Raw genomic sequence first — 21646 nt, 5'->3', positions numbered from 1 at the left:
AAGGAGCTTTTTTGTCTTTTGCTAGGTTTGTTGTTCCTCCTTAGAGCACTGAGTTGGAAAGAGAGGGACTATCTCAGTTTGGCAGCGCTTTCTGTGACTATTTTGTCTAGTTTTTCCCCAAAGAGGAGAGAACCTGTGAATTTAAATTAGCACTGAATTTGTTTGGAGTGAGCTCAACCTTTCAGGCACAAAGCCAGGTATGGTGTCTGGCTGCTGACATACATTCCATGGCCCCAGCTTAAAAATCTCTTAGCATGTTATGAGGTATCTGTCACAAAGACTGTTGGTAAGGAAATTTTCTTAAATGCAGACTGCAAGTCAGGATGGCTCTTGCAAAGCATGTAGCTGCCAGAGATGCTCTAAGAGTAGCCAGCAAAAGCTCAAAGTCACTTCTAAGGGTAGCTTCCACCTTTCTACCAGTAGGATCTTTTGGGAAAGAAATCCCCTTCAGACTGGATTACCATATCCTCTGCTAGAGATGCCACTGCAGCATTGACTTTTGGTGTATCTGTAATGGCATTTTTTGGCTCTTGCAACTTGTAACATCTGAGTGCATGGCTACTTATACATTTACCTACATCAGGGGTTTCCTGTTTCTCTCTGCTCACATCCTGGAAGGATGAGTGCAGTCCGATTGCTGTCTCAGGTGAGGATTTAGAAGGCAGGTATTTCCCTTTATGCGTGTCCTCTAGTGCCTGATCAGGTTAGATCTAGATTGTTGGTGCACCCTTTCTGCAGATGGTTTCAAACATTTCAGGGAAAAAATCCTGTGTTGCATTTTTCCATCTCCTGCTCAGAGCCTGAATCTGAGAGTTCCCCTTCCTCAGGGGTGTGGAGGTGTTGGAACCAGAGAACGAATACGTCTTAGGTTTTTTATACTTTTTATTTTTCTTTTAGGGGTTTTTTTGGGGGTTGTTTTTTGTTTTGTTTTTTAGTCTTTCTGCCAGTAGCAAGGGCATTTTTTGTGTGGCTTGCTTTATGCACTGCCTTGAATTCTCTGAATATGTCTCCCTCCATGTCCTCCCCCTTAGGGTCCCACTCACCCTTCCTATGGATGGAGTTTCATTGCTGGAATACCCTGATTTGAGTTGAGAAGAAGGGGAGTCAAGTAAGAGCCCTGCTTCTCTCCCCAGGTAACCTAGGACCCATTTTAGGACTTGGGGGTAGGATGGGATCTGAAGCCCCACAAAGGTTTTTTTTTCTTTCCAGTCCTCTTCTGCCCTAGGACTTACCCCTCTGGCTGAAGTCCTTGTCTTTAATATCTCTCTCTGCTCTGCTTCTCCAGATCAGGATTTTCTGTATTGGAGTCATGGCTTCTTGGGATGGGGGGGGCCCAACATGCCCATCAGACTCAGAGCCCCATGTCCTAGCAATGCACGGGTTGGCTGGCTGAGAGCAGACAGGGCACGATTCATCCTCCAAATAATCTGTAAAGGCTTCCTCAAAAAAAGAACACCGCTTGGATTTACCTCAGTGTTTGCACAACAGCTCTGCCATGCCTGAGCAGGGCCAGAGGAGTTCAGCTGGGAGGGGCTGCAGTGCTGGCCCCAGGTGGCTAAGAGCACCCTCACTGCTCCACAGATGATCCAGGAGAGAAAGAAAAAAGAAATGGCTGCTCGCTACTGCTCAAAAAAAAAAAATGATAAAATCATAAGCTGGCAAAAAAAAAAAAAAAAAGGTCACACGTAAAGTGAACTACTGCTTGACAGCTGCTATAGAGCAGAAGATATGGAGCAGGCCGGAGCAAGGAGCATGGCTATCATGGGCTGTGATATAGCTTTGAACTGCCTCCGGAAACTGCAGACAGGAGGGGAATAGCTCATACCTATCAGAATTGTGGGAGACACTGAGCTGCAGAATTTATTAAGTGATTTTTCTTAACATCCAGGCTAAATTATCTTACACTTAATTTCTTATTTTAACTCCTAATTATAGTGTCTTAGAATACTCCAAACAAATCCATCCTTTTGCTATAATTGCCATTCTTCAAATATTTGTGTTTTTTCCAGATCATTTCTTAATCTTTTTCCCAAAGCTATACATATCTAGTTCTTTTAACCTTCCCTTGTAGGGCAGACAAAGGCCTGGCCTAATCACAAATTTTGTGCCAATATAACTCTTTTAGGGATGTGATTTTTTTTTACTGAAATAGTTATATCACTAAAAACCACACTGTGGATGTGACTATAGCAGTAGAAAAGTGCTTATACCAGCAAAGTTTGTTCTTCCTGTAAGGGAAAGGGAATAAGTTACACTAGTATAAGCTCTTTTATATAAGTATATATAGCTGTATGAAAATATAGATATATAAAATACACACACACACACAACGGTATAATTAAAGCAGTAGAACTTTTGTATGCAAACATGTTCAACTTTATTCCTCTACCCTGAATCCCCTTTTTATACCATTCTTGTATTATATAATCATGTAATATATATAATAATATATATATTATTATATATATATATATATATATAATATATATATAATCATGTAAAATATATGAAATGTAGGCCTGGAAGGGATCTCAAAAGGTCTTCTAGTCCAGTTCCCTGCACTCAAGGCAGGACCAAATATCTAGACCATCCCTGACAGGTGTTCGTCCAACCTGATCTTAAAAATCTCCAATGATGGAGATTCCGCAACCTCCCTAGGCAATTTATTTCAGTGCTTAACTACCCTGACAGTTAGGTTGTTTTTCCTAATGTCCAACCTAAACCATCCTTGCTGTAATTTAAGCCAATTGCTTCTTGTCCTATCCTCAGAGGTTAAAGAAAACAATTTTTCTCCTTTTAACAACCTTTTATATACTTGAAAACTATAATCATGCTATATACTTGAAAACTGTTATCGTGTTCCCCCTCAGTCTTCTCTTCTCCAACCTAAGCAAACCCAATCTCCCCTCATAAGTCATGTTTTCTAGATTTTTAATAATTTTTGTTGTTCCTCTCTGGACTTTCTCCAGTTTGTCCACATCTTTCCTAAAATGTGGTACTCAGAACTGGACACAATACTACAGCTGAGGCCTAATAAGTACAGAGTACAGCGGAAGAATTACCAGGGTACAAAATATATCGGAAGGATAGAACAGGTCATGCTGGTAGGGGAGTGGCACTATATGTGAAAGAAAGCATAGAATCAAATGAAGTAAAAATCATAAATGAATCAAACTGTAAAAATGGACAAATTTTACAATTATCCCCATATTGACTGGGTACATGTCACCTCAGGACAGGATGCAGAGCTAAAGTTTTTTGACACCTTAAATGACTACTTCTTGGAGCAGCTGGTCCTGGAACCCACCAGAGGAGATTTAATTCTTGATTTAATCCTAAATGGATCACAGGATCTGGTCCAAGAGGTGAATATAGCTGGACCACCTGTAATAGTGACCATAATATAATTAAATTTAATATCCCTGTGGCAGGAAAAACACCACAGCAGCCCCACACTGTAGCATTTAATTGCAGAAAGGGGAACTACACAAAAATGAGGAGGTTAGTTAAACAGAAATTAAGGGGCACAGTGCCAAAAGTGAAATCTCTGCAAGCTGCGTGGAAACTTTTTAAAGACACCATAATGGTCTTAAATGTATACCCCAAATTAAAAAAATATAGCAAGAGAACCAAAAAAGTGCCACCGTGGCTAAACAATAAAATAAAAGAAACTGTGAGAGCAAAATGGCATCTTTTAAAAAGTGGAAGTTAAATCCTAGTGAGGAAAATAGAACAGAGCATAAACCCTGGCAAATGAAGTGTAAAAATACAGTTAGGAAGGCCAAAAAAGAATCTGAGGAACAGGTAGCCAAAGACTCAAAAAGTAATAGCAACTTTTTTTTTTAAGTCCATCAGAAGCAGGAAGCCTGCTAAGCAACCAGTGGGGCCACTGGACAATTGAGACGCTCAAGGCGCACTCAAGGACAATAAGGCCATTGCGGAGAAACTAAATGAATTCTTTGCGTCGGTCTTCACAGCTGAGGAGGTGAGGGAGACTCCCAAACCTGAGTCATTCTTTTTAGGCAACAGATCTGAGGAACTGTCCCAGATTGAGGTATCATTAGAGGAAGTTTTGGAACAAATTGATAAATTAAACAGCAATAAGTCACCAGGACCAGATGGTATTCACCCAAGAGTTCTGAAGGAACTCAAATGTGAAATTGCAGAACTGTGGTTTGTAACCTATCATTTAAATCAGCTTCTGTACCAGACAACTGGAGGATAGCTAATGTGATGCCAATTTTTAAAAAGGGCTCCAGAGGTGATCCCGGCAATTACATGCCTGTAAGCCTGACTTCAGTACCAGGCAAACTGATTGAAACTATAATAAAGAACAATATTGTCAGACATATAGATGAACACAATTTGTTGAGGAAGAGTCAACATGGTTTTAGTAAAAGGAAATCATGCCTCACCAATCTACTAGAATTCTTTGAGGGGTTATATAAGCATGTTGACCAGGGGGATCTAGTGGATATAGTTAGTATACTTAGATTTTCAGAAAGCCTTTGACAAGGTCCCTCCACAAAGGCTCTTACACAAAGTAAGCTGCCACGGAATAAGAGGGAAGGTGATCTTATGGATTGGTAACTGGTTAAAAGATAGGAAACAAGCCTAGGTATAAATGGTCAGTTTTAAGAATGGAGAGAGATAAATAGTGGTGTCCCCTAGGGGTCTGTTCTGGGACCAGTCCTAGTCAACATATTCATAAATGATCTGGAAAAAAGGATAACAGTGAGGTGGCAACATTTGCAGATGATACAAAACTATTCAAGATAGTTAAGACCCAGACAGACTGCGAAGAGGTACAAAAGGATATCTCAAAACTGGGTGACTGGGCAACAAAATGGCAGATGAAATTTAATGTTGATAAATGCAAAGTAAAGCACATTGTAATGTAATGCATAATCCCAACTATACATATAAAATGAGGGGATCTAAATTAGCTGTTACCATTCAAGAAAGAGATCTTGGAGTCATTGTGGATAATTATCTGAAAACATCCACTCAATTTGCAGCAGCAGTCAAAACAGCGAACAGAATGCTGGGAATAATTAAGAAGGGGATAGAAAATAGGACAGAAAATATCATGTTGCTTCTATATAAATCCATGGTACGCCCACATCTTGAATACTGTGTGCAGATGTGGTCGTCCCATCTCAAAAAAGATACACTGGAATTGGAAAAGGTTCAGAAAAGGGCAACAAAAATTATTAGGGGTATGGAACGGCTTCTGTATGAGGAGAGATTAATAAGACTGGGACTGTTGATCTTGGAAAAGAGACGGCTAAGGGGAGATATTATAGAGGTCTATAAGATCATGACTGGTGTAGGGAATGTAGATAAGGAAGTGTTGTTTACTACTTCTCATGACACAAGAACTAGGGGTCACCAAATTAAATTAATAGGCAGCAGGTTTAAAACAAACAAAAGGAAGTATTCTTTCACACAATGCACAGTCAACCCATAGAACTCCCTGCCAGAGAATGTTGTGAAGGCCAAGACTATAACAGGGTTAAAAAAAGAACTAGATACGTTCATGGAGGAAAGGTCCATCAATGGCTATTAGCCAGGATGGGCAGGTATGGTGTCCCTAGCCTCTGGTTGCCAGAAGATGGGAATGGGTGACAGGGGAAGAATCATTTGATCATTACCTGTTCTGTTCATTCTCTCTGGGGCACCTGGCATTGGTCACTGTTGCAAGACAGGATACTGGCATAGATGGACCTTTGGTCTGACCCATTATGGCCGTTCTTATGTTCTTATAAACTGCATTGGACTAAGTTCTGATCTGATTTAAAACCCATGTAATTCTTATGTTCTTATGTTCTTGTGTCTTGCTTACAACACTCCTGCTAATCCCAGAATTATGTTTGCTTATTTTTACAATAGTGTTACAATGTTGACTCATATTTAGCTTGTGACCCCCAGATCCCTGGGTCCCATGAACCAAAAAAAAAACTTTTGGTTACATATACACAATGACATTTTTCTTCTTATTGTTGTGTGTGTGTGCGCACACGCCTCTACTCTCTTATTGCGGTCTGCATTAGCAAAAATTGGAAAGCAACAAGAACAATTTCAGGAAGTATACAAAAGAGCATGTTTCTAATTACCAAATGAGTAACTTATAGGAAAGCTTTAACTACTACTTTAAAACAGATTTTTAAAACACCCATCCAAATGTAAAACCATGGAGCAATTCAAACAAATGATGTACTATGAAAATAAGCATATTAAAAAGTTGTGCAGGAGATTTTTCTACATTACAGAAAATGTCAAAGGAATTAATGATCAACGATCATGACTTACTCCTAGGTATATGATGAAAAAAATACATTACATTACAACTCATATTTTACCTATGATTAATGATGGAATGAAACAGATAAATGCATACTCATCAAAATCTACTTCCTGAAGAAAAAATTCAAAATGCTGTGTCCTGTCAATAATAAAATATATTCTCTGTTATTATCTTTTCTACTGTGTAATTAATATTACTAGACTATGGGAGACAGAGTTGATTTGTAATTTTATCAGTTTAACTGGAATAAATTGATAGAATATTTGATGAATAGTATATGCCCCAGTCTTCAATCAGAATGTGGAAATAAACAAAACTCACTATCCTCATCTATTTAATTATAACACCCAATCCTATTCCTCCCAACTCTACGATATATCCCACTTGATTTACAAGTATCTAAGACTGGTTGTTATGGAAAAGATCCCTTCAAAATAAGGATAACGGATATCTTCAGCAACAAAGTAGTGACTCCTTCAAATATGTCTCCCTAATAATATGTTATGACCATCCTATCAGCAAATTTTACCATTTGGGGTGAAGCCCTACCATTAAATCAGCAGGGCAGATCTGAGGTAAATAGCAGAAATGATGGGTTTATCTGAATTGCAAAGCTGAAATGCAAGAGCAATTCTGAAAATGTTCTACAGCTCTTTTGTGCAAAATGAAGGAAAACTGTATCCACATCCTTCAGACCGCTAGACAGAAAATTAGCACAAACTCACTATCAACACAAAAAAACTTAAACATCAGCTGGTTTGCCATCTTCCCTCACAAACAGAGTCTTCATGAGTAACAGGACTAGCTTTAGAGAGACAAGGTGTGTGAGGTAAAATCTTTTATTGGACCAACTTCTGTGGGTGAGAGAGAGATAAGCTTTCGAGTTTACAGAGACACTCAATGTTCACTCCCCACCTTCCAAATCTCATAAAACCAAGCAGAGCTAATTGAAATTTGTCAAGACACATTTTACAATAATAAACAATGTTTTGCAACTTTGGGGTAAAACAGAAATGGCATTTACAAGATATTTGGATATTTTTTAAAAAATAAGAGTATACTTGGAAGGCTTAAAATGGCGGAGTGGGTGTCAACTGCAGTAAATGTTAAGACATTTTCAACTTTGTCTTTTAATAAATATTTTTGTGCAGGAAAACATTCATGTGCACCTTTTACATTTTAGTAATTCTTCATATTACTGTACATTATATTTTATATTGACAAGTAGTTTAGCAATATTTAAAATTCAAAGAGTACATTTGTATTCCAATTACAAACATCCCAAATTTAAAGCAAATTTGTCTCAAACTCCAGACCAAAACTTAATGGTTTAGGTACATCTCTAATGCAGACAAAAATTTCAACAGAGATAAGTATACACAAAGGGATTTCATAAACAGATTTTAGAACTATTTCAAAGTTTTAAAGAGGAGAAAAGTTAAAACCATTTTGATACTATTTATGCCTAATCTCACAGAAACACACACCCCTGAGTCTGGATCTTTCATAAGGCTCACTTGAGCTCCAGTAAGCAGCTTTTCAGAGATTCAACTCCCACTAAACAAAACAGTATGCTCTGTTTGAACAGTCAATCTCCCTTAGGGAGAAAACATCACATGCCTGTGAATCAATAGATAACAGTTGATCCCAATGTCAGTGTGCATCAAATTTATTAATGTCTCTTTTCTAACAGGAGTGACATGAGCCAGACGATTGGGCAAGACTTCTTCCCAGCTCCGAGGACCATTAATGACAACCTCCTAACTGCAACACAAGATCTGCATGGTGAGCAACAAGAGATGTTGCTCCTATAGGTAGAGCCCTACCAAATTCACGGCCATGAAAAACGCGTCACGGACCAGGAAATCTGGTGTCCCCACCGTGTAATCTGGCCTTTCATATGCTCTTACCCTATACTATACAGATTTCATGGGGGAGACCAGTGTTTCTCAAATTGGGGGTCCTGACCCAAAAGGGAGCTGCAGAGTGGTCACAAGGTTAATTTGGGGTGGGGGGTCACAGTATTGCCACCCTTACTTCTGCACTGCCTTCAGAGCTGGGTGGCCGGAGAGCGGCAGCTGCTGACTGATGGCCCAGCTCTGCAGGCAAGAGCACAGAAGTAAGGGTGGCAATACCATACCATGCCATGCTTACTTCTACGCTGCTGCTGGCAGCATCTCTGCCTTCAGAGCTGGGATCCCAGCCAGCAGCTGCCACTCTCCAGATGCTCAGCTCTGAAGGCAGCGCTGCTGTCAGCAGCAGCTGAGAAGTAAGGGTAGCAGTACTGCAACCCCCCCGCCCCCTACAATAATCTTGTGACCCCACCACAACTCCTTTTTGGGTCAAGACACTTACAATTACAACACTGTGAAATTATGATTTTTTTAATCCTATGACCATGAAATTGATCAATATGGACTGTGAATTTGGTAGGGCCCTACCTATAGGTGGGTAGGCCATAAGAATCAGTCTGTATACCTGTCTTGCTCAATTGAGCTATCAGAAAGCAGTAGCTGTTGTCATCCTGCTGCAACTGGAAGCAGGAAAATCATGAGACTTGGATCTCCCCCGACTCTTGAACTAGCAGAAATGCTCTCACTACCACCAGACAGTGACAGGAGGAGGAAGTGTATGAGCTTATGAAGCCCCTTCCTTTCCCCTGGTCACAGCAGACTCCATCTACCATCAGTGAGGAGCAGCAACAGAAGCTGCTTTGTTGCTGAGGGCAGGAGAGGCTGAGACCTCACTCGTGAACCTGGACTTTAAACCCTGTAAACTATACTGGAACACCTGGTACCAGTTATGGATCTCATCTGACTGGCTCTTTCTTTCTCACTTATAATAGAATGAAGTAACTGCAGTGGGTGTGGGTTGGGAGTGAGAAAGGTATTAAGAAATGACAGGACTGACACCAGGAAAAAGAAGAGTTGGACTAGAGTAAAAGTGAATGAAAGGAAGATAAGATTAAAATTAACACTATGCTAAACAAAAGGAGCATGAAGAAGGTGTAAGATTCCTTAGTTCACACTGTAATAGGAACAAACCGTGTTTTGTTGGTTTTTTTTATACATAACATAGAAATAACAAGTCATGGACCAACTATAACAATTTTAGCACTTTGCTTTTGTTTCACCTCATTATTTGTAATGCTCTATTTACATAGTAAGTTCTTGGGAAATGCTCTTTATATGTATCTGTACAGTATAAAGCGCTGGGCACAATACAGCTAATAAATAATAATATCAAAGCAGGTTAGTAACAAAATTGTTGTGGCCCATTCATATGAACCAAAAATACTTAAGCATGACCAAATTCAGTCCCCAATTCCTTAAGGAAGAGCTAAGGACCATCCTTAGGATGAACACTTCCAGTATCAGTACCTCACATCATATGAACGTGTAAGTACTTTTTGCAGCCCCTTCTGCTCTCTATAAAGTGGCAGTGGCTGCTTATCACTCTTACCATCCCCCCACTCTTGCAAGCAAGTGTAAGCTCTTTGGAAAGCCACCTACTGAAGAGGAAAGCTGCAGGGCAAAGGAGATTAAAAATTAAATAATTTTCCAGCTTGAACCCTTATTACAACCAATAGAGAATAAGTATATCACCTCACTACCACTGCATGTGTACACCCATTATGATGGCAGCCTTTCAGAGGTTTGCAACTTCCTTCTTTGAACAATGTTGTATTCTGTGGCTACAGTACAGCCATCTATTTAAGGAACCCTTGTCAATGTACCCAGGTATGTGGGATGCCACAATGCAAGGTATTGTTGGCAACCTGTGCCCAGGTCTTTTGGGAAAGAAAACTTAGATAGACATTGCTTGAAGTATAGTGGTTGCCATTAGAAGTTAACTCTACTATTTTTAGCATTGGTAACAATTGCTGTATCTAAGCATTTATCTACCCAGGAGCACTCAGGAAAGTTAATCAAATTAGCTAAAGGTGTGAATGTAATGTGGATTTAAAGTGGAAACCCATTTTCAGAACATGAACCCCTTACATTAAACCCCCTCATTCAGAATCAAAATGACTTTAATTTGGCTTATTTTAAAGGTTTCAATTTAAAGTGGATTCGTTAATCCCTCGCATGGACAATTAAACTAAACTGAATTAAGGTAATTTTAATTCTGAATGAGAGTGTCCACATAGGGGTTTAATGCAGTCTAACTAATCCACTTTTAATTAATCTTTAGCTAATTTGGATTAAATTTTCAGAGTGTCCCTAAGTAGACAAGCCCTCAGATACACCCCTACTGTATGGCACTGTTAGAAAACGTCAACTTTTTTTCAGCAACCATTGTAAATCCCTTCTTTTGGGTGAGAGGGCTCTGTAAGAACCATGGAGACACATGCACAATATATATAAAGACTTCTGACAAGAATTTCATATGGACCTTTGTCATAAATATAAAGGGAAGGGTAAACCCCTTTGAAATCCCTCCTGGCCAGGGGAAAGCTCCTCTCACCTGTAAAGGGTTAAGAAGCTAAAGGTAACCTCGCTGGCACCTGACCAAAATGACCAATGAGGAGACAAGATACTTTAAAAAGCTGGGAGGAGGGAGAGAAACAAAGGGTCTGTGTCTGTCTGTATGCTGGTTCTTGCCAGGGACAGAACAGGAATGGAGTCTTAGAACTTTTAGTAAGTAATCTAGCTAGGTATGTGTTAGATTATGATTTCTTTAAATGGCTGAGAAAAGAATTGTGCTGAATAGAATAACTATTTCTGTCTGTGTATCTTTTTTGTAACTTAAGGTTTTGCCTAGAGGGGTTCTCTATGTTTTTGAATCTAATTACCCTGTAAGATATCTACCATCCTGATTTTACAGGGGGGATTTCTTTATTTCTATTTACTTCTATTTTTTATTAAAAGTCTTCTTGTAAAAACCTGAATGCTTTTTCATTGTTCTCAGATCCAAGGGTTTGGGTCTGTGGTCACCTATGCAAATTGGTGAGGCTTTTTATCCAACATTTCCCAGGAAAGGGGGGGTGCAAGTGTTGGGAGGATTGTTCATTGTTCTTAAGATCCAAGGGTCTGGGTCTGTAGTCCCCTAGGCAAATTGGTGAGGCTTTTTACCAAACCTTGTCCAGGAAGTGGGGTGCAAGGTTTTGGGAAGTATTTTGGGGGGAAAGACGCGTCCAAACAGCTCTTCCCCAGTAACCAGTATTAGTTTGGTGGTGGTAGCGGCCATTCCAAGGATAACGGGTGTAATATTTTGTACCTTGGGGAAGTTTTGACCTAAGCTGGTAAAGATAAGCTTAGGAGGTTTTTCATGCAGGTCCCCACATCTGTACCCTAGAGTTCAGAGTGGGGGAGGAACCTTGACAACCTTCATGTATCGATAAGCTTTTAGCACAAGTTGTTTTCGACTGGATTTCATTAGACTCCTGAACTCCTTGTATTAGAAAAGGGGTTCTTATACTTTTCCGTAGATCAGAATACACTTTAGTACAAAGATTATCTCATGGACACTTCCCCTCCTTCATGATCAGCAGGAGTACCTCCCCTCCTGTCACAGTTACAGAGACTACCACCTCCCATTTGCGATGACCCCTCCGGCAAATAAGCAGTTGCTTATAGAGAAAATTAGTATTAGGAATACAGTTAAAATGATTTTATCTGCACCATCTGACTAGCCAGCTACCCATAGACCACACCTCAAAACCTCTCTGTTAAAAAATCCAGAGACTGTGAATTTTCTCCACTATGAATGCCCTCTTTTCATAGAATCATAGAACTGGAAGGGACCTTGACAGGTCATCTAGTTCAGTCCCCTGCACTCAAGGCAGGACTAAGTATTATCTAGACCATCCCTGACAGGTGTTTGTCCAACCTGCTCTTAAAAATCCCCAATGATGGAGATTCCACAACCTCCCTAGGCAATTTATTCCAGTGCTTAACCACTCTGACAGTTAGGAAGTTTTTCCTAATGTCCAACCTAAACTGCCCCTGCTGCAATTTAAGCCCATTGTTTCTTGTCCTTATTGAATTTCATCCTATTTACTTCAGACCATTTCTCCAGTTTGTCCAGAGCATTTTGAATTTTAATCCTATCCTCCAAAGCACTTGCAACCCCTCCCAGTTTGGTATCGTCCGCAAACTTTATAAGTGTACTCTCTATGCCATTATATAAATCAGAAACGGACCCAGAACCAATCCCTGCGGGACCCCATTCATTATGCCCTTCCAGCATGACTATGAACCACTGATAACTACTCTCCGGGAATGATTTTCCAACCAGTTATGCACCCACCTTAAAGTAGCTCCATCTAGGTTGTATTTCCCTAGTTTGTTTATGAGAAGGTCATGCGAGACAGTATCAAAAGCCTTACTAAAGGTCAAGGTATACCACACCTACCACCTTCCCCCTAACAGGGCTTGTTACCCTATCAAATAAAGGAATCGGGTTGGTGTGACATGATTTGTTCTTGGCAAATCCATGCTGATGGTTATTTATCACCTTATTATCTTCCAAGTGTTTGCAAATTGATTGCTTAATTATTTTCTCCATTATCTTTCCGGGTACAGAAGTTAAGCTGACTGGTCTATAATTACCCGGATTGTCCTTATTTCCCTTTTTATAGATGGGCACTATATTTGCCCTTTTCCAGTCTTCTGGAATGTCTCTCGTCTTCCATGACTTTTCAAAGATAATTGCTCATAGCTCCGACATCGCCTTAGTCAGCTCCTTGAGTATTCTAGGATTTGAAGACATCTGACTTGTCTAAGTAATTTTTGACTTGTTCTTTCCCTGTTTTAGACTCTGAACCTACCTCATTTTCACTGGCACTCACTATGTTAGACGGCCAATCGCCACCAACCTTCTTGGTAGAAACCGAAACAAAGAAGTACCTCTGCCATTTCCACATTTTCTGTTATTGTCTTTCCCCCATCGTTGAGTAACGGGCCTACTCTGTCCTGGGTCTTCCTCTTGCTTCTAATGTATTTGTAGAATGTTTTCTTGTTTCCTTTTATGTCCCTAGCTAGTTTGATCTCGTTTTGTGCCTTGGCTTTTCTAATTTTGTCCCTACATACTTGTGTTATTTGTTTATATTCATCCTTTGTAATTTGACCTAGTTTCCACTTTTTGTAGGACTCTTTTTTGAGTTTTAGATCATTGAAGATCTCCTGGTTAAGACAGGATGGGCTCTTGCCATATTTCCTATCTTTCCTACGCAGTGGGATAGTTTGCTCTTGTGCCCTTAAAAATGTGTCTTTGAAAAACTGCCAACTGTCTCCAGTTGTTTTTCCCCTTAGACTTACTTCCCAGGGGATTTTACCTACCAACTCCCTGAGTTTGCTAAAGTCTGCCTTCTTGAAATCCATTGTTTTTATTGTGCTGTTCTCCCTCCTACCACTCCTTAGAATCATGAACTCTACCATTTCATGATCACTTTCACCCAAGTTGCCTTCCACTTTCAAATTCTCAACCAGTTCCTCCCTATTTGTCAAAATCAAATCTAGAACAGCCTCCCCGCAGTACCTTTCTCCACCTTCTGAAATAACAAAAAATCTCCAATACACTCCAAGAACTTGCTGGATAATCTGTGCCCTGCTGTGTTATTTTCCCAACAGATGTCTGGGTAGTTGAAGTCAGTGATGAGCTGCCAAAATCTTAACAACCGGTTCCCTCCTCACCCCACGAGGGGGTCGTGGCCCACCCCCGCCCCCCGGGACTCCTGCCCCATCCAACCCCCCGCGTTCCTTGATTCCCCCCCTCCGGACCACTGCCCCATCCACCCCCCTCCCCTGTCCCCTGACTGGCCCCAGAACCAGGCAGGAGGGTCTCATGGGCCACCGTAGTGCGTGCCCACCCTGCCCCTTAAGAGCCAGAGGGACCTGCCGGGGGGCGAAGTGGGGAGGCCCGGTGTTGCTTACCTGGGGCAGCTCCCAGGAAGCATCCGGCAGGTCCTTCTGGCTCCTAGGGGCGGGGTAGCATAGCTAGTGGGGAGCGGGAGAGCGGCCGCTCCCCCCACTGATTACATCAAAAGTGGCACCTTAGGCACCAACTCCGTGGGTGCTCCGGAGCTGTAGCACCCACTGGGAAAATTTGGTGGGTGCAGACCCCCCACCCCGGCAGCTCTCCACCCTGCCCCGTGCCCAGCCCCAGCTCCCCTCACCTCCGCCTCTGAACGCGCCACCGCACTCTGCTTCTCTGCCACACACCACCACCCCCCCGGCTTCCCGTGAATCAGCTGTTTGCGTGGGAACCCTGAGAGGGCTGAGAAGCAAGCAGTGGCTTCACATTCAGGCCCAGGGAGGCAGAGGTGAGCTGGGGCGGGGAGTGGTTCCCCTGCACACTCCCGCTCCTCTGGGTTACCTGCTGTGGCACGGGTGGCCCTCCTCGCACCTCCCCGCCCCAGCTCTCCTCTGCCTTCTTGGGCCTGAGCACAAAGCCGCCGCTTGCTTCTCAGCCCTCCCAGGCTTCCCGCGCAAACAGCTGATTCGCGGGAAGCCGGGGGAGGAGAAGCAGAGCTGGGCGGAGCGTAACTCAGGGGCGAAGGTGGAGGCGGAGCGGATGTGAGATGGGGCCGGGTGCAGGGCAGGGAGCTGCCTGTGGGGGTTCTGCACCCACCAAATTTTCCCCGTGGCTGCTCCAGCCCTGGAGCACCCATGGAGTCGGTGCCTAAGGCGCCACTTTTGGCCGGTTGTTAAATTTAGAAGCCCTTTTAGAACTGGTTGTCCCTTGGGGGGGACAACTGGTTCTAAAAGGGCTTCTAAATTTAACAACCGGTTCCAGCAAAACAGTGCGAACCAGCTCCAGCTCACCACTGGTTGAAGTCCCCCATCACCACCAAGTCCTGTGCTTTGGATGATTTTGTTAGTTGTTTTAAAAAAACCTCATCCATCTCTTCTTCTTGGCTTGGTGATCTGTAGTAGACCCCTACCATGACATCAACCTTGTTTTTTACCCCCTTTTATCCTTCCCAGAGACTTTCAACAAGTCTGTCTCTTATTTCTATTTCAACCTCGGTCCAAGTGTGTACATTTTTTATATATAACCCAACACCTCCTCCCTTTTTTTTCCCTGCTTGTCCTTCCTGAGCAAGCTGTATCCTTCTATACCAATATTCCAGTCGTGTATTAACCCACCAAGTCTCCGTGGTGCCAACTACGTCATAGTTGTGTTTATTTACTAGCATTTCAAATTCTTCCTGCTTATTTCCCATACTTCTTGCATAAGTATGCAGACATCTAAGATACTGATTTGATTTTTACCCCCCCCGGTTTTGTCTTGTCTTTCCCTTATTTCTGCTATAACAGCCCATGCTTCACCCAGATTCCGATCCTTCTCCCAGGTCTCCTTGTTTTTGACTTACCTGTGGGCTTTGGTCACCTGCCCTGTCGAACCTAGTTTAAAGCCCTCCTCACTAGTTTAGCCAGTCTGTAGCCAAATATGCTCTTCCCCTTCCTTCATAGGTGGACCCCATCTCTGTTTAGCAGTCGTTCTTCCTGGAACAGCACCCCGTGGTCAAGGAAGCTGAAGCCCTCCTGCGACACCATCCTTGCAGTCACGCATTCACCTCCAGGATGCATCTGTCTCTCCTGAGGCCCCTACCCTTGATGGGAAAGACTGAAAAGAACACCACCTGTGCTCCCAACTCCCTCACCCTTACTCCCAGAGCCCTATCGTCACTTATGATCTGCTGAGGGTCATACCTCGCATATCATTAGTGCCCACACGGATGAGTAGCATGGGTTAGTAGTCAGAGGGCCGGATGATCCTCAACAATCCATCCGTAACATCTCAGATACAGGCCCCTGGCAGGCAGCGTATCTCCCAGGATGCCATGTCAGGGAGACAGATGGGTGCCTCCGTCCCCCTTAGAAGAGAGTCTCCAACCACCACTAACCTACGTTTCCTCCTGGGAGTGGTGGCTGTGATACTCCCAGCCTTGGGGGTACATGACTTCTCCTCCTCCACCGTTGGGGGTGATTCCTCATCGTTCATTGCCAGGGAAGCATATCGGTTTTCCATCACCATGGTGGATGCCAGAAGTAACCAGCAGCCAGTGTCCTCCCTGTACCAGAGGCTTATCCTCCTCCCCCGGTGGCATGACAGCAGTCCTCTCTAGCTGGATAGTGTCCTCAGCCTTGGAAGTCTCCATATGAATATTGTCAAGGAAATCCTCGTGTGCACGAATGCTCTTCAGCCTAGCCACCTCCTCCTGTAGCTCTCCCACCTGCTTCCTGAGAGATTCCACCAGCAGGCACATCTCATACTCTATGGTCCCCCAGCCTGTCTTTCTGTGAGTAGGAAATACAGGCCAGAGTCTCTGCAAATCCACACCAGGATCTGGGCCGAGGCATTTTCATTTAGCTTGGCCTTCTTCCTTGACAAAAAAACTTTATATTGTGTCTCTTGCTCACAACCCTCATCACCTCTTCCCCTCTGTTTTCTTAAGCCCTCTCCCATCTGCTTTCTCCATTTCCATCACTTCCCAGGATCTTGTTGATTTTTTCAAAGTTATAATGGATACCACCCAGCGTGAACTCCCTTCTAGGTTCTCTTCAAACCCCTTTTGTCCATGCCTCTCACTCTTCTCTGCTTTATCCTGGTATCTGACTCTGAAGTGTGCAAGCTTCTCTTAACCATCATCCCCTTCAATCTGCTTTCTTGATCCTATCCCATCCTACCTCCTGATCTTCTCTGTTCCTTTCCTAATGCTGACCCCACCCCCATGACCTCAATCACTTTCTCTCCGCTGGCAAAATACACTCTTGTCTCTGCTAACATCAATCACTATCTCTTAATCCATCTCCCTCTCTAAATGCAATCCCCATCTCCTTCTCTCTCTTCATTGCTAAACTCTCAAGCACGCTGGGTATTCCTGTTCCCTTCTCTTACTATCTTTTTGATCTCCTACAATCCAGCTTCCATTCCTTTTACTTCACTTCACCTGCTCTTGTTCAAGATTTCATCCAATGACCATTTATTGAAGGGATGAGATTCTGCCCTATGCCTCTGTAACACCGATAAACGCCGGTCGTCGGTTGGTAGGATCGAACCTGAGACCTCTGGAAATAAATGCATAAGTCTTTACTGCATGAACTAAAAGCCACTAAAAGCTCTTAGCTAAGGCTATAGAGCACAGAATCATAGAAGATTAGGGTTGGAAGAGACCTCAGAAGGTTATCTAATCCAACCCCCTGCTCAAGGCAGGACCAACACCAACTAAATCATCCCAGCCAGGTCTTTGTCAAGCCGGGCCTTAAAAACCTCTAAGAATGGAGATTCCACCACCTCCCTAGGTAACCCATTACAGTGCTTCACCACCCTCCTAGTGAAATAGTGTTTCCTAATATCCAACCTAGACCTCCCGCACTGCAACTTCAGACCATTGCTCTTTGTTCTGTCATCTGCCACCACTGAGAACAGCCAAGCTCCATCCTCTTTGGAACCCCCCTTCAGGTAGTTGAAGGCTGCTATCAAATCCCCCCTCACTCTTCTCTTCTGCAGACTAAACAAGCCCAGTTTCCTCAGCCTCTCTTTTTAAGTCATGTGCCCCAGCTTCTAATAATTTTTGTTGCCCTCTGCTGGACTCTCCAATTTGTCCACATCCTTTCTGTAGTGGGGGGCCCCAAACTGAACGCAATACTCCAGATGTGGCCTCACCAGTGCCGAATAGAGGGGAATAAACACTTCCCTCGATCTGCTGGCAATGCTTCTACTAATGCAGCCCAATGTTAGCCTTCTTGGCAATATACCTGTTGACTGATATCCAGCTTCTCATCCACTGTAATGCCCAGGTCCTTTTCTGCAGAACTGCTGCTTAGCCAGTCAGTCCCCAGCCTGTAGCGGTGTATGGGATTCTTCCATCCTAGACTCATTAATCTCTCTGTACATGGTCTCTCTCTCTAACCTAAGTGGTCTTGGTACCACTAGATGGGACAGAGCACCACACCCGGGGAAGTGTGTGGGTTACACCTCTATGAGGCATAGCATAGAACTTGCAACTCAGAAGGTGGGGTAGGAGCTAAAGTGGCTTTAAACCACTTTTGAACCCTCCCAATCCTGGGCAGCTCCAGGGTCAGGAGAGGCCCTCAGTGTAACTTGGTGCAGCCCCTCTCCCCCTCCCAGCCCCATCCCCACACTCTTCTTATGCTAAGCCTTGATATAGGCCCTTGGGAGGGAGCCTTATGGCTGTATTATGTACCGCCCGCAATGAAGGGATCTTACTCAGCTGGATATAGGGCTTTTAGGACTCTTTATGCTGCTCTCAGCAGTTTATCTGGAGTAAAAGGGGCAGAGAAGAGGTTAGGTTCTCATCCAAGGGCTGCTCTCCATTTCTAACCTTCACATTAACCTTTATTATGGCTGTTTCTTCAAACTGTTTCTTCAGCATCTCTTTTGATTGCTGTTCAACCTCTTCCATTCAATTTTACCCTCTAAACTCTACCCTAGGCAATTTCATCCATTCACATGGCTTTAATTATCCTTATGTCTTCCTCTCCACATCTTTCCCCCCATTCAGACTGAGAACTCCGATTGTCTCTGACACATCTTTTTTGATGTCCGCCCACCAGCCCAAATACATGTTATGCCACCTCTTTCCTCCTTTACTGTTGACAATTTCACTATACTCCCTGTCCTACAGATACTAAATATTTGGGTCATTCTTAACTTGTCTCTCTCTGTATACTGACACATAGACACTGTCACTAAATCATGCCAATTTTATCTCCAAAATATGAACATTCCTCTCTATCACTACTACTTGTACAGGCTTTGATGAGCTCACACCTGGACTACTGCAATCTCTACTTCTTTGGCCTTCCTGAAATTTGCCTTATTTTCACCTCTAACTCATCTCCTGAAAAAAATATTTACTTTGTCCACCACTGAAACTGTATTTCCCTCCGCTCCCGACCAACAACTTAGCAAAATTTTTTACTGGCTCCCAACTGCATCCTAAATTAAATTCAACACCCTCTCTCTCTCCCCTTCAAGGCCCTCCACAACTTGGCTCCTTTGACATAACTGTTTATCTCCTGTCCCACACTTGAAGGTGGTTATCTGAGTGTCCCTTTTGGGCTTTTCTATACTGGGGTGAAATTCTGGCTCCACTGATGTTAAAGGCAAAATTTCCATTAATTTCAGTAAGACCGGGATTTCACAGCAGGATTTTTAATTGTTTTAACATGTTAACTAACATGATTAAAATCTCAGAAAAGACAAACTCTGTGTGATCTTCCATTTCCTCCTCCATGCTTTTTTGTGTGCAACCATTATACCTGAAATCCCCTTCCTGATCCCATCTACTAGTCCTCCATCTTCTCCTTTACATCACTTCTCTCAGACCCCAGGTCAACTGGCTAGGGGCTCACACTACAGAGCTAAAAATGGCCCTGTAGATGTTCCCACTCAGGTTGGACTCTGGACTCTGAAACCCATTGGGGGGGAGGATCTCAGAGCCAGGGCGAAGGCCCAAGACAAAGTATCTGCACTGCTATTTTTAGACCTGCAGTGCAAGTCCAACAAACCCAAGTCAATTAAACCAGTCTTTGAGACTCCCTACACTGGAGGTTGTTTTGCAGCATACACGTACCCTAAGTAACTGTACGATCATTTTGTCTTTACTTTTACATTTCCCTCTCTGAGCCTTACCTGTGTAGTTATCACCTCCTAATCTTATCCTAATTTTGACAGTAAGTTCTTTAGGAGATGGACTCTGCCCTTCCCTGTTTAATAACGTACAATGCATATATATGGTGCTATATAAGTAATAACTTCTTATTAAATCATCATAATCATGAATTAAATTAATGTGCCTTTGTTCTACATATATGCTATAAAATATTTTCTAAAATTATACACAACATAAAAAAATAGAAGCTCATTCCATTTTGAATAAATGAAGGCTATGAAATCTATTAAACACAGCATGATTCAGGGGACACATCAATTGTCTTCTGCCGAACAGATTAGCTAAAAATAATATACCTGAATAACTATTAGTTTCCTGAAGGTCAGTCTTCTGAATTCTTTATCCATGACTTCTCCAACATGTAATATATTTATGAGTCAATGAGATTATTATTATTTTTCAGAAATGCATTTAAATTTTGGTATGGATTTTCTAAATTCACATTCTTGTCTGAAAAATCATGCCACATAATGTTACTAATGTCCCAAATTATATTTACTATACGTGCTTTTAAAAGAAGAATGTAACTGAAAAACAGACTTAAAAGCAAAATGGTTCCTTATTTTTTGTTTAAGATGAAAATTAATTATAATTAATATTTTACATGCTGAGGACATGACCTTTCCCCACTCAAACTGCATATATGAAATATTTTACATACTTCTATAATATTAGTGCTACAGTACCAATTGTTTACCTGTCCCTGACTGCAACGTGTGGAGTAGAAACTGGAGAAAAACAGCAAACATAGCAGCATCAGCAACAGAGTGGTTAAATAAGCACAACTGGCATCTAGCAGATTGCCGAAGTCCAGCTTGCAATGGTAGCAAACTCGTAATGCAATCAAAAATCCACTTTAGTGCAAAGGAAAGTCCCTATGGTCCTTGCATTCTGATTGTAAACCAGATTATTCTGCATGTCAAATATTCCACAATAGTGATACCAAGCAAACCCATAAGAGCTGTTGTCATCAAAACAAATCTCTGCAGTGTAGTGCTAGCATCAATTACTGCATTAGTCTATACATGCTCAGTACAATCTTAAAGAGACTTATAGGAGCCATTAATGATTTTAAGAATCCACAGTTAACTGTCTCATGAAACAAGATGCAAAAATGCTGCTTCCTCTCTGCAGACAGTTTGAAATAAATGTTGTGTCCCCTTAAAGCTGACACAGAGAAACAGGGTCAAACTCAGGCATCAAAATAATCAATTCCATTGCTGCAGCTATTATTTCTGTTTAGCACTATTACGCTGACTGAGTTTTAATGGACTATTTAAGTACAGCGGGATGTAAAATAAACCTATCAGAAATTTTGCAAAACTTCTCAACCCGTTCTAATAAACCTTAGAGTTATTTCTACTAAAATAAATATATAATACTACATATAGTCATGTATCAGCATTACAAAATATGGGTGTATTTCATGATTTTTAACATAAGTAAGAGAAATGGGAATATGTATATCTCTGGGATTTTTTAAAAGCACGTTTATTGATTAAAGGAACAATTTCAGGTCAATTTTGGCCAAAAATGTAATTTAAGCTTTTCCCAAACCTGAAACCAACAAAAATGTTTCCTTCATGGAAACAGTTTTGTTCTTTAGTATAATAATAAACATGTGTCTGCAGTAAATTAGATGTTGCAGAACTATAATAGCGTGAAACTGTCTAGAAACTAGAGTGGAATTA

General features: G+C 42.1%; 1 protein-coding gene across 50 annotated transcripts in view; it reads right to left on the bottom strand.

The window, feature by feature from the left end:
• Window positions 1-21646, bottom strand: part of RIMS1 (regulating synaptic membrane exocytosis 1) — a 504482-nt gene that overhangs the window by 221829 nt on the left and 261007 nt on the right. Inside the window, exon 1 of one of the 50 annotated variants that reach the window (XM_075126528.1) lies at window positions 20653-20904. The exons of the other annotated variants lie outside the window; for them this stretch is intronic. Coding sequence (XP_074982629.1) covers window positions 20653-20704 — 52 coding nt within the window. The 5' untranslated portion in view covers window positions 20705-20904. Of the gene's footprint in view, window positions 1-20652; window positions 20905-21646 lie in introns of those variants that run through there. 50 annotated transcript variants of the gene reach the window in all.

The sequence above is a fragment of the Caretta caretta genome, chromosome 3 (genome assembly GCF_965140235.1).
Source record: "Caretta caretta isolate rCarCar2 chromosome 3, rCarCar1.hap1, whole genome shotgun sequence".
NCBI lineage: Eukaryota > Metazoa > Chordata > Testudines > Cheloniidae > Caretta > Caretta caretta.
The sequence above is the reverse complement of the archived record's forward strand: the minus strand, read 5'-3'. Positions and strand labels throughout refer to the sequence as shown.